Source organism: Harpia harpyja, chromosome 11 (assembly GCF_026419915.1).
Source record: "Harpia harpyja isolate bHarHar1 chromosome 11, bHarHar1 primary haplotype, whole genome shotgun sequence".
NCBI classification, from domain to species: Eukaryota; Metazoa; Chordata; class Aves; order Accipitriformes; family Accipitridae; genus Harpia; species Harpia harpyja.
In genome coordinates, this window is record NC_068950.1 from 39,421,958 (window position 1) to 39,439,099 (window position 17,142).

The following is a 17,142-nucleotide window of genomic DNA, read 5'->3' on the forward strand; positions in this document are numbered from 1 at the left end:
CGCTTGCTTCTGCAGCTCTGTGTAAAATTAATGCAGCTCATGTCTTTCAGCACAGCCCACTGTGTCCTGGAGAACTGAATACAGTAGCAGAACATAAAAGTCTGAGCATGTTGGTTGGATGTGACAGATCAGGTTCAGAGGCCCAGAAACCTACTTCCCTTTACTGTTTCCTTTGGCTATCTCAGCTTTCAGGTTCTCCCAGTGTCTTTTTTCTTTATCAGAGTAAGTGTAAGCAATACTGTATCTTGAAGTATGAACTGCAAGTACTAGGAAGGGGAGAAACATGCTTTAAATATGTAAGCCTGAAGGCTCATAAACTTTCCTAGTCAGGGCTGTTTGCTCTGCAGCCTGTAAGCTGTTCTAGTTTTCAGCTGAAAAGGATTATTTTTAAACTTACTTGAAAACTTACCGTGATTGTTCTTGCTCATTTAAACAAAGGAAGGTGATCATTTGGGAGGATGAAGGAAATAATACATCAGGAAATAATAATCAGACCAAAAGTCTTTGAATGAAATTCACTAAAGAAGATTGGGGGGGGGGGGGGGGTTGGTGGTGGTGGCCTTTTTTTGTTTCTTTTTTTAAACATGAGAACAGCTGGCAAGATTGTAAGAGCACTTGCCAAGAAGTAGAAAGTCTGGTTTCTTCTACCAGAAAGAGAGTGAGGTTTACTTAATGACATACTCAGAAAGATAACTTGATTTTCAGAAGATTGTAACAGCTATGTGTGTCAGTAGCAGTCAAGCTTAATAAGTGTTCTCAGTAAATTCACCTCAGTGTCTTTACTTGAACTGGCAGAAAGCTACTAAAGATGTACCTTTTCCCTTGAACAGTTAACACAGTCCCTTTACTAATACTCATAGCCATTTGCTGATGATAGGAGTGGTGAGTGAAAAGACCTTATTTGTTCATGTTAGAGAATCAAATGTGGGTACTTCTTGGTCACAGGCTATAAAATCTTTAAGGCTGTAAGTTGTGTAAGTAGTTACTGTTGATACAGTAGTTAACTTACAGTCCACCACAACCATTCCCCAAAAAGACAACCTTAAGAAAATGGCACAGTTCAGTCAAGCGTATATACTATTTTCAGTTTGTACTGAGGCCATCTCAAAGTGCTCTGTGGAAAATATTTTATTAGGGCATGCTGGGGACAGTAAGTACAACTTAGGTTTCCATTTCTGAAGTACAGCCATGTGAAAAGTAACTCCAAGGAAACTGCGTCTCTGATGGTTACAGCTCCTTTATCAATAAGCATGTCAGGTATATTAGGGGTATGAACTTTAGCATTTTACAAATTTGTGGGTAACTTCATAGATTCCAACAGATTCCTTTGTTTTTTCATCATAGTCATTCCAATCCTATAGGAAATAAGATTTCACAGTATTAGTCACAGGATAGAATGCAAATGTGTCTAAAACACAGACTGGAATTCAAACTGCAACTAAGCCTTACTCAAAATTTGGGTCTTAGATTTCTGTGGAAAGAAAGCACAGTCACTAAGCTAAGTTCTGATAGCTGAGAGAAGCAAGAGCACTGACCTGAAATCAAATGAGCTTCAGTCTCAGCGTTTTTATTTTAAAAATGATTTCTTTTTTTTCATATGTAGTCCACAGCCTGTAGTGGACAAGACAGCGACTGTGGCAGATGAAAGGATTATCTATCATTTACAATACCCTAGTCAGGTGGGTAAGCAGACAAACAGATCCCTGCCAAGTAGGATACCAGAGAACAGGTTTGACCTTGAGATTCTTGCTCACAGCCAAGGAAGATCTGCAATGCTGGAGTCATTATCCTGAGCTTTGAAGGACAGTGTCTTTATATTACTTTTTAATATCTTTGTGCACAGGAAAAAGTGCAGGCATCTTCCTAGAAAAATCAGTTCACCACTCTGAATAACCCCAGTCATTTAGTATTCCAGGTGTTTGCTCTCTGGGATTCCTGGGTGACTTAAAGAAAAGTTTCATTTCTATCTTTGTCAGCTGCTAAGCTATCAAATGTGTACTTCTAAAACGATGCTGTTAGTAATGCTGGTTGTTCATAGTTGATTTAGTTTCTCTCTCCAGCTATGACCTTCCTGTGCCTACATGAAAGAGCAAAACTAGCCTCTTGCACGTGTAGGGTGTGTATTTTGGACTAGTGACTTAGAGAAAGCAAGCTAGATAATTAGATTTACTAATGAAACTCAGACAACATACCTTTTCTAACAAGTTTATGTCATTGAAGGGTGTGCCAGATTCTGCACCTTCAGCGGCAAACCCTGCCTGCAAACACATTTGCAGTAAGTTTTTAAGAATAAGTTGTACCAAGAAAATAATAAATATGATCATTGAAACATGTTTAAAGAAAGTAACTCAGCACAAACTTTTATTGTATTTCTTTTAAATTAGGTAGAAAGAATGGTCAAGCGCTTCCTCGTTAAGGGTCAGTATAAGGTTGTGACCCTGCTTGTCAATTGGGAAAATTCAATCTAAGCAACCATAAAGTGAGGGAACACTGCTCCTCTGTTTTTCCTGCCAAAAAGGTATTTCCAAGTATTCTAGATAATGTTAAACCTGAGTTTCAGTGTTTACGTAGCAGTATCTAACTACTAATAGCTTTACTTTGTGTTCAGAATCCATACAGGCATTATGTATAAAAGAGCTTCATAATAAGCTTACACTGCAAGAAAACAATAGAAAGAAAATGTGGAAGAGAGTTAATAGTTTTGGCTTAAATATCGTCAGAATCCAAGACACTCTCGAGAAGGAGCAGCCTGTATTGGATTTAGGTACAGAAGTGACTAGCAAGCTTTAAATGAAAGGAAGATTAGCTGGCTGACTGAACAGATTTGTATACCCAAACATTTCAAAGGGGAGAATTCTTCACTTGCTGTTTCTAAAGAGCTGAAGGAAAGGATAGCACTAGGAAGGAAATAGTGGGGTATAGCACAAGAACAAGGTGTTCTGTTTTATATTCTATAGCAACAGCTCTCTCATTTTAGGGTTCACAGTTATCAAGCTGTAAATTAAGTTTTATTTTTAAAAGTAAATTTAAGAATCTCAGCCACCTCTAGCATACAGGAAGGTTTCTTACACTGCCATTTCTAACTACAGAATTTTATTAAGAAGTGGTGAAAAAGCAAAGGTAGCTTCTTCCTGGTTTTCTGCAAGGGATCTACACTTGCATTTTTGATAAAGAAATCCCCACTAGTGCCAGTCAGACATTTAACTGTGTAAGAACGTATGAAGTAAGCCACATGATTTTAAAATATTTCGGGATTTGAATGGAAGGTTAAGCACTTGGGAGTTAAATAAACCACGGAGTGTGGCAGACATAACAACAGAAGAGCTATCTGCAAGGCACAGTGTGAATATGGCCTTTATATAATTGTCAGAAGCCCATCTCAAGGGAACTGCTAGGGGTGGAGAGGAAGATCAGCATCATGGGACAAAACCACAGAGCTGCAGTATAGAACAAACAGTAGAAAAATAAAAGAAGCCCTGCTTTTGCCACCTAGAGATATTTACCAGCCCGCCAAGGAACAAGACGCCATGTGACTGGAATTACAAGCTTCTGTACTAGACACTCAGCGGGACTTGCATTCTTACAGGTTTGGCGTCAGAGCAGAGACCTGTTTAATCTCTGCAGAAGGGAGCTGGGACAGGCAGTGACTTGTCTGCCCTCTGCTGACTAGCGAAGGACCAACAGCTAAAGCATACACACGCCGAAAAAGTAAAAATGCCTACTGACTGTACAACGCAGTGAATTGTCACACTTTTGTTACCAATGAAACTATTGTGCCACAAAGCAAAGAAGCTTAAGAAGGTTTAAGAGAAATTGCATAAAGAAATCTCAATTTTTTAGTTGAGGCATTCACTTCAGGGACAAGGACAGGAAAGGAGCTGAACTATCCTCTATTAAAACCAAAAATTATGCATCAGATTTGCAGTAGATGTATCTACTTAAGCACATTAAACAAGAAAGATAAGTAATTGGGGGGAGAAAAGTTGTCCTTGCCCATTATTAGAACACACAAGTACCTAGTTTGAATTTGTTGCTGCTACTAGGTAGGAAGAGGGTTTCTATCAGAGAATCAAAGGATACTTTCTCCTCTTTCAGACTCAAATGATTTTTTTGAGAAAACTACTATAAATTTTAAAAAGACATGAAAGTATTAAGCCACTCTAAATTGACTTCAGGTGTGGTTGCATTATGTCCATCAAAAACCACAAAGAAAATACAGTAATGCTATGGCCAATCCTGTTTGGTGCTAATCAAAAGCCAGACCTAAGGTTGTGGAGAAGCCAGGCTGGCTTGGATCATGTCAAATATAAAGCAGTTTATAGAATTCTTTGGAACTGCAGAAGGCTACATATTTACTTATTTAGGCATCAGAAAATTCACTGAAATATCTGCACAGGGATTCAAGTGTACTGTCCAACAGAGTGCACAGACCACACTTTAATAATATTAAATTAAAAGCTTTATTACAGCTGTGATGTCTTTGTTCTGCAGATAAAAATAAAATCGACGGCTAAGATGCAGAGCTATAAACATCTACATTTTGTAGTCTTCTCATAGATTTTTCATGAAGTGCAAGTTCCTAGGTCTGGCTGCAAAGCTTTCAAACAGGAATAAACCAATAACCATTCTGTTCCTCAAAAAGATGGGCTTTGCTTAAATAAATAGGTAAAAGACTTCCTGCAGCACACTGTAGTGGTGATTTTATTTATATCAAATTCTTTGGAGGATCAGCTTTTTTGGTCTGTTTCTTAGCACAGTGTCACAGTCTGAGGGAAGGATAAGACAGGTTTATATTTGTCAATCTATTTACACCTAATCCGACTGGAATAATAGGTTAAATATAGTAGGGAGTTAGCTTGCATACAGCATGACCATGCACAAGCAAATGAATCACTGAAGGCTAGCTTGGCCCTGAAGAAATCCTTTAACTCTGAACCTTGAGGTGTGCTTTGCAACAGTCTTTAAGTGCTGTCGCTCTTCAGTCTTTGTCTAATCAAGTTTCAAATGGGAAAATGCCAATATTCATTTCTCTCTAACATACCAAAAAGCAAAATGGCGCTTTCCTGAATGTGGCTAATCACGCAGTTTCGCAATTCCCCTTTGGGAAAGACTCTCTTCTGCAATAACCTGAGAAATGAAGACGTTTCAAATGAATTTAAATGAGCAGTGCTGAGTCACCTGTAAGGCAATTTGAATATGAGTCCAAGCCGTGTTTAATTTTAGATTTTACTGGCACAAAGAATACCGGAGTTGTTAGTGTTAGCTACTTGTGGGTTGCTGCCTTTTTTTTTTTTTTTTTTTTTTGTGTCAAGTGAAGTAAAAGAAAGAACTGTGGAGAGGATGGAAAACTGGGGAGGTCTAGGACATTCCAGGAAGAGCAGTACCATTTCAAATAGTGTGTATTTTATTACTCTAGATTCTATAAGAAGTACTCTTAAAAACTGAGGAACAAATCATAAATAAGAACTTGCCTGTGGTTGAAAGTCAACTGGTTCCAGACCTCGGCATTCAAACTCCACTATCGTTTTGAATTTTTCGCTGTCTTCGGCCTATAATTGAGTCAGAATACCATTAGTTTTCATCTAATAGAGAAAGACAGTGACAAGCATTAGTCTAGGATGAATTGCTTTAAAGGCAGTACTATCAACTCTGATGTCCCAAGTGACAGCAAAATCCTAGGGCTCATTTAATAGGTGGTAATTAACTAGAATTTCTTGATCTGCCACAAGGAAGCCTTCAAAAGGAAACTAATACGGGTATTATGTAATCACTTCTAATTTGAGTGATACAGTTTTGTCATTTGCTTATGAAATGTACCAGATTACACTTGAGACACTGTGCAGGAGTCTACAAGAGACAATTTTCTGTCAGGGGAGAATACCAGCTTTTTGTATTCTTGAAAGAGGAATGTGATGATAAAGCAAAACCTCAAAATATTATTAATGTTTATTTATCTTGTTATATAAAAGAGAAAACAAACTTACATTGTAAGGCTTGATTGTCTGACTTAAAATATCTAAAAAAAAATAATACATCAGAAGTGTAAAAGTGAGTGGCATTATGTCTTCAATTTTATTCAGCACAAATCAAGCACCAGCTGCTTACTTCAAAGAAATTTCCTTATACCAAGTAAAAGAAACAAAGTAACCAAGCAGTTCCTGCAGCTGGCCCTCAAAAGGTAGAATTCAGTTTTTCTCAATTCTCCTTAGAAGTTTACATTACACCATTTTGTTACCCTACCAATGCAAAAAAAAAAAAGCACGCTTTTGTAAAATGACATTACAGATATGAGTTTTGTTCATGCAGAAACCTGAAGTCACCAGGAGTCTTTGCTGTCTCCTTCATGAGCATGATGACAAGTATGTACCTGTTTGTGAACTCGAGCACCAGTGTACAAGGAAAAAAATCCCTGGTGAATCCTCTTTACAAACAGTGTCAAGCAAAAATGGGGACTAAAAAATAAACTTAGAAGAAAAAGTGTAAAATGGATGATGCCTCTTAAATTTCTAAGCACATACCAATGGAGTTCTCCCTGGAGCACAGCTTGCATTTCTGCACCATAGTGGCGCTTCCTCTGCCTCCTTTCAGGGGAGCACTGTCCTAAAAACCATGACAATAGAGACATCATTTTTAACTGCACTCTAGCTGAGCCACTGGAAACCTCTGCAACGGTAAAGTAGTTTTTATAACAATGGTCTTTAACTTTTAAAAAATATTGCAGCAACAAGGCTTTTTTTTTTTAAACTAAAGGAATCTATAATTCAGAAAGCTGTGATTAGCAAAGAATAGTTGTGTTCTAGACTTAAAATAGTGAATAATGGATAGTTATGTCTTGTCCATATAGGTATGTTCCATTAATTCCTCAAATACACTCTTAACACTCAGTAGTATGCAAAAGGATGATTATTCCTAAGAACAGGACCTTCTCTTATCCCTGACAAATTTTATCCTGCTTTTTCAGTTTCCAAATACTAATATAGCATCCTTAACTCGAATTACCTAAACTTCTCCAAAAAGATTCCATCAGCATCAGAGAAATATGCTATAAGCACAATCTTATTCTGATATCACTTAAAAATTTGTTTTCAAATCACATTTTTACAGAAAGGCGGCTTTTCAAAGCAGACGTAAATACTTGGTCACCAACAGTCACCATTCCAATGGCATATTTCAATTAACAGTCGCCAATTTTTTTTTTTAATATGGAATATGACAGCTTTTCCTGAATGCATTTAGCTATTAAAATACTACCTCATCTAAAGTGTAAGTTGTCACATCCCTGATGGTAATATCCCTTGCAGGTAAGAGACAGGTTTGTTTTCTCATTTTTGTTCTGATGCAGGTTACAACAGGGAAACATACCATCAATCGCAGATACTGCCATTTTTCAGAAACTTCACCACAGTTCCCACATTTCAGCTGAAAAACAAACATAAACCAGAGAATTTAAAGCTGACAATAATCGGGGATTAAAAAGCCAAAGGAGCTGATGTGAGCCCTCCAGATTCACAATCCTCTGAGCTGAGAGGAGCCGGAGGCAGGTATCGGTTGCCATCTATCCCGCCAGGCCCGTGAGCTGACTCGACCTGGCGGGTATGCCCGCTGCAGAGGGTCTGCCCTTCGGCTTGTTGGGTGGAAAACGCGTTACAAAGCACGGTCACGAGATGGAAGATGGGAATAGCGCATCTCGCCGTTCACCTGGGTTACCTGCCACTGGATATTGGATTACCAACCACCTCACCAATGGAGGCACTGAGCAACACTGTGAACTTCAGACTCTTCCTTATTGCAAATGTATAACGTCATGTGTGTACTAACGCATACCTATCTATATACTTATACCATCCCATTCGTTGCTCCGGTAGCAGCCCGCTCGCACTGTGTGGAAAAAAACCCCACAACCGCTGCTTAAGCTGTGATGCGACATTCACCACCACCGGCCTTCGTCGCCAGGTGCCCCGCTGGTCAGTCTAACGGGCTCTAAACACCGGGAACGGCCCTTCCCGGCTCCCCAAGACCCCGCGGCCGCCGCCCCCGCCCGCCGCACCTTGAGGTACCAGCGGAAGTCCTCCCCCTCGGCCCGCAGCCGGGTGATGTTCTCCAGCGTGGCGCGCAGCTGCAGCCCGATCCTCTGCAAGGCAAGAGGCAGCGAGAGAGGCCGTCAGCTCGGCTCGGTTCGGCTCGCTTCAGTGCGGCCGGGTCGCGGCTCCTACCTACCCCCATGGCCTCGCAGGGTGCCCGGCAGCTCGGCCTGACGGCCCCCCCTCAGCCCCGTCCCGTCTCTCGCGGGAGCAGCTGCAGGCTTCAAGCCGCTCCTGCGTGGTTTTAGTTCTGGGGTTTTTTGTTTTGTTTTTGTTTTTTTCTTCCCGCCCTCCACCCCGTTGCGTCTGTGCCCTCAGCCAAGCCGGCGGCCGCCTGCCGGTGCTCTCTGCCGGGCTGAAGCGGACGTGAAGCCGCAGCTGCCCTCGGCCAAGATGGCGCCCGCCGGCGCGGCCTGTCACCGCCCCGCCGTCCGCCGGAGCGGCCGCGGGCGGGAGGCGCGGCGGGCTGGGCCCCGGGGAGCGGGGCGGCCGCTTCAGGGGATGAAAACGGAATGGGGGTGGTGGGGAAGCGGGGCAGGCGTGTGGGGAGGGCGCAGGAGGGAAGGGCAGAGGGTGCCTGTGGGGAGAGGAGGGAAAGCAGGAGGCGCTGGCACAGGTAACAGGGGTTAGACGTTTTCACCTTTTAAAAAGGCACTTAACCACAATCTTTTTTTAATCGCAGCGGCTGCTTATTTAGGAAAAACAGAAAGAGGTGCTAGAGAAAGCAAGGGTGCAGTTTGGCAGAGGTGCCGTGGGGAACACCCTCGGAGCCTGCAGGGACCCTGGACCACTGTGGGGGGTCTCCCACAGTGCTTTACAAGAATTACCACTTTAAAGTTGAGACATCTTTGGTCCTCTAAGTCGCTTAATCAATTCTGCACAACAGATCTGCTAGTCTAGAACTTAACTAAATACACTCTACGCTGCTTTTAATTTCAGTTTTTCCAAAGCTGGATGGGAGTATTGGTGAAGATCCTGGATGGCTCCCAGGTGGCCTGTTGTCTACTTCTGCTCTGAAGGCAAACAGGTAATCACAGGAGCAGGTTGTTATGCAGTTGACACGTGTCTTTGCTAGAACTGGTTATCATATGCAGAGTCTGGGCCTCAGTTATTTTGCATATTTGAGCTGGCCAACAGAATATCCAACTCGGGATAGGAATAAAAGTTTATCTTGACAGTTGGCAAGTGTTTCATTTCACAGAGCCAGACTTAATTCTATTTTCTACTGCTGCATAGAGAGAGAGGTGAAATACAGCTTTGTGTGATACAAGTGAAGTAACATACCCTGAATATACTGTGATAAAAGAAGTGTTAGGAAGTCAGTTTCTCACCAGAACTTATAAATTAAAAATACAGATCTCACCATTTTATTAAGACAGTCACTGACAGTTTGTAAAAAAAATTTCTAACATACATAAAAGCTTTAGGCCAGAAATAGTGGGGAATTCAAACAGCATCCCCTGCCCCCCCCAACCCACACAGACATCACAATGCAAACTTGAGTTTAATTTAAATTGGCTTAATCTTGAAGTGTAGTCCAATAAGACTGAAGACTAGACACTTAAGGTCCTGGACCAGGTAGTAGAACACTCTCAAGCCTTCTGGATCCCTGCAGTGCATAACAGAAGGAAGGAAAAAAAAAAAAGTTAGACTGATGTTCTAAGAGAGTAGTTTATAGAACTAACCTATTTAAAATATTTCTGAAGCCTATAGGGAGACTTTTTCAGAGGTCATCTTAGACGTTAACAGATTTGTTTCATTCTACGTTGATTGGTAAAACATTCTGTACTCCCAAGTTTGCGCATTTAAAGTCTTAACAAAATATGCATTTTTATCATGAAAGCAAGTAGTAACATCACTTTGGATTTAAAAAACACGATACCCAGTCTTTTCAGCTTAGGTGAAATACAGAAATCTTGGTTCTCCCAGAGACATTGGTGTGGACTGGCCAATGACAGTTCAGTTCAGACTCTGAATACGCCTAACAGGGGTTCCTACAGTAAGGTTAGCTGCTCAGTGAGTTTGAAAATATAGTGCGTAATGCCACAGTCTAAAAGCATTTGGTACATTACGCTGGAACGCAGAGCACCTCTGCCCCCAGGAACTGATCTGTACTTCTGAAACAATAAGAAATACAAGTACCTAGTGATCAGCAAGTTCTAATATAGTTTGTTACATAAAAACAACAGCAACATAAAAAAGCAGAGTACGTACTTGGATTGATTTACATCAATGAGTGAACCAATTTTTGACGTCGTAAAGGAGATGTGCTCGTCACCGATTACTATTTCAAGCTCCTGAAAGATGAAGGACTACAGGAAGTCAAACTGCTGCTTTATGGTATTAGTTACAGAAATACTTAAGTACCGAGATGATGGCTTCCATTTTTATTACAAAGGTATTGAATGCAGCAGGTCTGTGACTCATTATTAACTCTCACGACTAAATTGCCATTTCGGTGCTGCTCAGGTTTTAGAACAGCATTTGTTTCCCTCTTGGCTAGAAATACTACCGACTTGAAAATAAAAGTTCAGCTATGCTTCTAGTGTAAAAATTAAAGCAGCAACCAGAAAAGACGCCGTACACTGACCTGTCGACCGACTCTGTCGGGAGGAGGCCACAGTGCATCGTCTTCTTTTGTGATTTCGCTGTCGTCGATTATTCTCTTCAGCTCCTCCATCACGCTCTTGTGCACGTACGCCTACGAACGACATCCCGGTGTCAGAAAACGACCCCCGGCGCTACCCACCGGCCCACGACCGCTCTGCTTCGCCCATCTCCGAGGCCACGGGGCGGGGGTGCGCCCCGTTAGGAACCCACCGGTTGCCCCCCCCCCCCCCCTTACCTCCTTTCGGATCATGACGTCGTTCTTGTAGTTGCTGTTGTTGGCGTAACGCAGCTTCCCTGGCGAAGACAGGAGGGACGTTAAACCCCCGGCCCGGCCCCGCGTCCTCCCTCCCGGGAGCGGAGAGAGCGGTCCCCGCCCGGTGCCGCCGCCCACTCCCCTGCCCCTCACCGTCGGGCCGGAACTCGAACTCGAGGAACTCGTGGCCGAACTTGCCCTTGTGCCCCACGTAGTAGCGGAGGTAGAAATCGCTCGCCATGGTCCCGCCGCCAACGTCCCGGCGTGCAACGCGGCGGCGCGGGCGAAGCGCGTCACGGCGGGTAGGGGCGGGGCGGGGCGGAGCTTGCTCCCTCCCCGCCTCCCTCCCTCCCCGCTCCGTTGGGGCGGCCGCGCCGACCGCCGCCAGCCGGAGCAGCGACGGCGGCGGTTGCGGCCGCCCCCTGGCGGGCGCCGGTGCCTGCAGCCGGGCCCGTGAGGGCTGGGCTGGGCTCCCGCTCCCTCTGTCCGCGGCGGGAGAAGGGCAGGCCCTCAGCCAAACTCAAGCGGGGCAGCCCGGACATCGGCGAGTCCCCCGAGCGACCGGTACAGGTGAGGGGCGCCGCCTCCCCACCCCCCTTCACCCCCGCGCCGACCGCCTTCCCCAGGGCAAAGGCTCGGGCCTTCTGCGGGTGGCTCCCCAGGGGTACGAGCTGTTTTCTCGTAGTGATATTTGCAGTGTTTGACAGAAAAAAAAAAGTTAGACCGGTGCTTGATTATCACCCCCCTTTCACCACACCTCAGCTGTGGTGGCGATGGCTTGGGTGCCGTCGCTGAAACACAGAACGGACCAGAGTCCACACAAGTATTGACTTGTCTGTCAGGACCACTCGATTCAGTCAGTGAAGGACATGCTGCATGCCTTGCCCAAAATCTTGTGACTTTTTTCTAGGTGGAAAATGAACATTATTCGCTCGTTACTTTCTTGTAATATTTAGACGTAGTAGTAACGAAAGAAAAATGAGGTGCAGCTAGCCTTTTATTATGAGTCCAGGTGGTAACATTCAGCGTTAGGGCGTTAGAATTTGAAGCAGTTTTGTGCCTCCCTCGGACAAAGGCAGTAACCCAGCCGAGCTGTTCCCTGGGCTGGGTTTGGCCCCCACCCAGCCAGTGCACCCCTGTGCCTCCTTCTCACTGGTACTGGTTTGTTGAGTTACCCTGTGAAGTTACCTCATGCTGGTGGCCTGAAGTTCGAGAGTAAAGGGACTGGTGGTAGCATTTGCCTTTTTGCTCTTTGGGGAACTGCTGAGAGAAAGGAAATAGCCAGAGACATGCCCTTTTGTAAAATATTCCCTCCTGAAAGAAAAGTTTAGAAATGTGGTATCTCTTGTGCTGATCACTAGAAGGGATGCTTTTTATTGAGGACACTGAATGGGGGGAGGACATTTTGTACTGTGTTAGTATTGAAAATGGATTTTACACTGATGAACTTGATTTCATTTAGGTGGTGCTGCGGCACATCCCAGGTGTAGGCAGTTAGTGCAGGATTAATGAAGCTCCCTCTGCTTATTTTAGAGTTACAGCAAGGTTAAGTCTGGCAATATTTACTATTATGAACTGAGTGGAAATAGCTGAACTGTTTCCAGATCTAATCTGTCTATGGAAATAACGTAGTCTTTGGTATGGTTTTGCATAAATAATCAAACCTTTTGATCTCAGTTAATTCTGTGTGGGGGAAAGCTCTAGGTGTCCGCATCTGGGCATCGTTCATATGTAAACTGACTAAACCTCCCATTGATAGGTCAGATTTGGCTCTAGTTTGTTTTTCAGGAGCCCTGTATGTTTTGTGATCTAGCTTCCTCTTCTGACTATGTAGGAGCTCTGAGCTTTCACTAGTACAGTCAAAACCAAAAAATGTTGGGATTGGTGGTTGATTTCTTTTAAGACAAATTATTGCAGTGAGAGGCAATACAGTAATTTTCTGGAAAAATATTAATGCTTAAATCTAGGCACTCATAAATTAGGGTTAAATAGCTACTTTGAATCTATTTTAGTACTTCATTGGATTAAAATAATGGAGCAAAGAAATTGCATCTTTGTCTCGTTTAACTTAAATTACTATTTGCTTGGACCTGAAGATACTATTCACCGGGCACACAGAAAAGAAAGAATAATTTATTATAGACTCACCAAGAGTAAGGCAAGGAAATAAAAACATAGGTAGAGGGAGGTGAAATATTTAAGGCCTACTCTTGAACAGATAAAGGACTCTTAGTGTCATTCACTGTGTGGTAGTAGGTCAGGCTCCTTCTCCTCTGCCTCAGTTAGACAGCTTTTCTTACGTTCTTTTCCCAAGGGAATTGGAGGATATTGAGGGACAATGATTAGTAGTGTGGAGAAATCTACTTATGAGTAAAGATTAAAAACTAAATATGTACAACTCAGCTAAATGATGAACTAGAACACTCTTTCTTAAGTCTAATATGGCAGTGCTCCCATTGCATTTGTATTGGAGTTTGATTGTTCTGTGTGATGTGACACGTGACATGCTATGTTGTACTGTGCTTACTTGGAGTAAATTTAATCCTTACCTGTAGTTAGAAGTTAATAGAACAACATCTCCAGAATTCTGCCAGATGTCATTAGAAAAGTGAAGACATCTTTTGAAGTTAGAGTTTTTTCTATTAGCAAATCAGAATTATGGTTCATTTTGAAGTAAACTCCACAGAAGCACCTCAGAAGGTGTTAATGAAACAAGACAGAAGTTTGGTGAACTGAAATAACATTAGGTTAAAGATGTTCACTACAGAAACTGTAAAGGTTTTTTTTTTTAAGTTTCACTATATGAAGACAGGTTTAAGAGTAAATTTTAAAATAAAAGTTAAATCACTTATTCTTGCATTTACGTTAAGGTTAGGAATACTGGAAATCTTAAATCTGGCTGCGTTTGGCTGGAAGATATAGTTGACTTCAGAACACACATGAGTCTCTTCTGTTCACAGCTCAGATGCTAGGAGGCAAAGTCAGAACTGTAATGGAAAGCTGGCCTGCATGAGGAAGTTAGTATATGCACTTTGCCTGGATTTATGTCTAGTTTAATTCAGCTTAGCTTCTCATGGTTAAGTGACTGGCACATGTGAAAGATATTCACATACTACACTCGGTTGTGTTTTAACAAAGACTGATGTTACACTAATCCAATTAAATGACTTTCTGTAAACCTCACAGACTCCTCTGGTTTACAGCTTCCTAACGTTCAGTCTCTCTGGGTGCCATATTCCCGCTAGAGGAGTTATGGTGAGAAAGACCTCAACTTCTGTGAATGAAAAAAAATTCAGTACTTAGACTGTTCTGCATATTAGTCCTGAGTGTATGCATAAGAAGAGGCTCAGTGTTTTGCAGGAAATGTTGGGAATCCTTTTTTCCTGTTAAATGTAAACTGGAGCTGCAGTCTCTCACAGCGTTTAAGGATCAAACACATGTCTTTTTATGCCATTTCTTCTTCCCGAGTTTTTCCATGTAAAAAAGATCTAATGTGGTTATATCACCTTATTCTGTTACTGTCTGTCCACTTCTAGCACTTACAGGAAGCTGATGCAGTTCATTGCTGTTCTGTCTATCCAGTAAGAAGCACTTTCAGTGCTACTCTGTGTAGGGAGTGAATCTGTGTTTAAGTAGTATTGTCCTTTTATAGGAATATTGTCTTGAAACTGATCGCTTAATACAGTTCTAATTTTTTAAAACTAACAGAGTACCAGCTAGCAAAACCCTCTGATGGAAACAGATGGGAGCTACCACTAGGAAGCCTTGCCAGACCTGGGGGCCTGATGAGAAAGTTTTTCTGGGGTGAGTTCTGTCTAAATGACTGGGACAAAGTCATGTCTGTCCTGCTGGGCTTAGTAGCTTGGGCTATTGAATCAAAGGTCCCCATATGTTTCCCATGACAATAAACCTACCTGTCTATCATTCTGTCACTTAGGGCACCTTTCTGGTAAAATTTTTGAGTTTTTCTCCAGTCCTCTCACAATTTAACTGGCTACAGATAGTATCCAAAGTGTATTCATTCAAGAAAAGAGTGTTCTTTTGGAATCTCAAAGGGCTGTTTATAATTAAAGTAGGTGCTTAAAAATTACTGATTTCTTGGCCATAGTTTCCTGGGTTTAGGCAGACTCTTGGTAATAACTATATAAATGTGAGAAAGGATTAATTGTTTTTCATATCTTTGGGCTTGAATATTCACAGTTGCATTCTGCATTCTTTATGTATTTCCATTCTATAAAATATCTAAAAGTTGGCCCATCAGTAGAAGAGTCCTCCTGATACAGAAATAGCTAACCCATCGCTTTCGTAACGTTTATAGGTAGTGCAAAGAAATTAAAATATGAGCCTAAAAAAGGTAACATTCATATTTATACCAGATTGAAGGATTTTTGGCGGAACTATTACCCTGCTTATTATATGAACTTGGTTGTCCAATCTAAAGGTAATACCAAGTATAAACTTTGTATGTTCCTCTTAAGTACTGTCTGGTTTGACTTCAAGTTCAGAGGGTTTTTTTGTGAGAGAATGACTCTACTGTAATTGTGTAAATTTTTTTATAAGGCTTTTCAGGAATATCAGTGCTTAATGCATTGTTGTTTAAATTACTGTGTTGGAGGGAAGAGCAAACTGGAATATGAGTTATCCTGAGAACCGGCATTTAAATTCATCTGGGAGGTGTCAAGTGTCTTTGACTTCTGTATACTAATTCTAACATATTTTATGATAAATGCATATTCTGGGTGAGATAAAAATGTTTTTTGCTGTGTGTGTGTTAGTTTTTTTGTCTTCTTCAAATAAATGTCATGTTTGATGGCATTACAATAGATAGTGTGTTGCTACCACAGTGTTGTTTGGGTTATCTTGACACATTTATAATCAAAAGGCATGCTATGCTTGAATGCATTGGCTTAAGGTTGTGTTTGTGAAAGACAGAAATGTGTGGATTGTAGTTCTTTTCATTCTGCTTAAAAGCATATACAAACAGTAATTGTTCTGTCTGAAGAAAGTATCTATAAATACACATTTTTAGCATTATTATTTTAGATATGATAGAAGGACTGTAGTATAACAATGTGCATATCAAATCTTGATACTGATACTGGTTTATAAGGTTTTTGTGGTTTTTTTGTTGTTGTTGTTTTAAGAGGAGCAAAATTTACATGATTTTCGCTTCTGACCTGTGGGGAGCAGGTATCTATGGGACTTGGCAAAACAGGAGAAATCAGATAAACATGCTCTGCATATTTCTATTTGTTTGGGGTTTTTTTCTCAAGTTAGTAAAAGCTGGTGGAAAGCTCTAATAAATCAGCCTGGTTTGGATCCCTAATGTAACTTAGTTTTAAGGTTGCAAGATTTATGAATTGTTTGTGTTTTTCTGAAAACCTGCTTATGCCATTGAAATAGTTGTATTTCTGCTATTTTCTTCTCTTCACTAGAAATGTTGAACACTTTGGAGAATTGGGTGACAGAATTTTTTTCACAGGTGCTGAATAAGTCAGGTTCTTTTCTGATATCTTCCATGTCTGTAACTTGTGAAACTGTGTTCTAAACATGCGGAATTTTATGCAATTGCTTTTCCTTGTATCTACAGAGGCTTTAATTCTTACTGATTCCCATATTAAAGAAACTACTTTCACTGACTACATTAAGACAATATAATCTTTGGAAGTTAATAAATTCATAAAGTGTTTCTTTAAAATATATTTGACAGCATTTAATGTGTTCCATGGTGTGAATCTTGACTTTGCACATAGATCCTGTGTTACTTATACCTGTGTTACTTCTTTTCGTTGCTGGGAAGAGAATTATATTCTAGTTCTGAAGAATGTTAATTTCTATGCCTCTGTGTTGTGTGAAACATAATTAGTATCAAAACATAGGTGAGTTGGCAGTCCATTGTGGCTATTAGAGACAAACTGACTGTGAGTTTCTGTGTTAATACCAAGCTATGCGTTGTAATATGCTATTTTGAAAAGACATCCCATTTTATATATTGAAATTGTGATATGGATAAGTTTTATCTACTTGGTTAAAAATATAGCTCTGTAAGAAGTAACATCTACCGTTTTGGTGCCAAGTTACTACTCTCTGAGGTAAGGTTTTCCCTGCTGTGCTATGCTGCTGTTATCAGCTGTTGACTGAAAGACATTCTTTGCAAACCCACATTCTTGCTTACAAGACAATACTTGCTGAAGCTGA

General features: G+C 41.4%; 2 protein-coding genes across 3 annotated transcripts; both read right to left on the reverse strand.

Moving 5' to 3' along the window:
* Positions 1-1,104: 1,104 nt before the first annotated feature.
* CZIB (CXXC motif containing zinc binding protein) lies at positions 1,105-8,550 on the reverse strand. 2 transcript variants are annotated; one of them, XM_052800870.1, is made up of 8 exons: positions 8,218-8,521; positions 8,048-8,131; positions 7,363-7,419; positions 6,519-6,600; positions 5,985-6,016; positions 5,468-5,549; positions 2,193-2,254; positions 1,105-1,355 (listed from the first exon to the last, which is right to left on the reverse strand). In XM_052800870.1, the coding sequence occupies exons 1-8, from the start codon at positions 8,221-8,223 to the stop codon at positions 1,278-1,280; spliced, it is 483 nt and encodes a 160-aa protein (XP_052656830.1). In that variant the 5' UTR covers positions 8,224-8,521; the 3' UTR covers positions 1,105-1,277. The 2 variants fall into 2 exon arrangements, with proteins under 2 accessions (XP_052656830.1, XP_052656831.1); XM_052800871.1 differs by lacking the exon at positions 2,193-2,254 and having other exon boundaries at positions 5,472-5,549; positions 8,218-8,550.
* An 868-nt stretch (positions 8,551-9,418) lies between these two features.
* On the reverse strand, positions 9,419-11,259 carry MAGOH (mago homolog, exon junction complex subunit). Its single transcript, XM_052800872.1, has 5 exons — positions 11,098-11,259; positions 10,927-10,985; positions 10,672-10,782; positions 10,296-10,378; positions 9,419-9,690 (listed from the first exon to the last, which is right to left on the reverse strand). The coding sequence occupies exons 1-5, from the start codon at positions 11,183-11,185 to the stop codon at positions 9,591-9,593; spliced, it is 441 nt and encodes a 146-aa protein (XP_052656832.1). The 5' UTR covers positions 11,186-11,259; the 3' UTR covers positions 9,419-9,590.
* Between the last annotated feature and the right edge of the window lie 5,883 nt (positions 11,260-17,142).

What these genes read in the sequence shown, in the direction of transcription:
- CZIB (XM_052800870.1), bottom strand. An exon ending in CTCCAGGGAGAACTCCATTG is followed by an intron (nt 6,017 to 6,518) that starts GTATGTGCTTAG and finishes ATTTTTTTTTAG; the next exon opens with ATATTTTAAGTCAGACAATC. An exon ending in AGACAATCAAGCCTTACAAT is followed by an intron (nt 5,550 to 5,984) that starts GTAAGTTTGTTT and finishes ACTCAATTATAG; the next exon opens with GCCGAAGACAGCGAAAAATT.
- MAGOH (XM_052800872.1), bottom strand. Translation starts at nt 11,185, where the DNA reads ATGGCGAGCGATTTCTACCTCCGCTACTACGTGGGGCACAAGGGCAAG. An exon ending in GTTCGAGTTCCGGCCCGACG is followed by an intron (nt 10,986 to 11,097) that starts GTGAGGGGCAGG and finishes TGTCTTCGCCAG; the next exon opens with GGAAGCTGCGTTACGCCAAC. An exon ending in ACGTCATGATCCGAAAGGAG is followed by an intron (nt 10,783 to 10,926) that starts GTAAGGGGGGGG and finishes TGTCGTTCGTAG; the next exon opens with GCGTACGTGCACAAGAGCGT.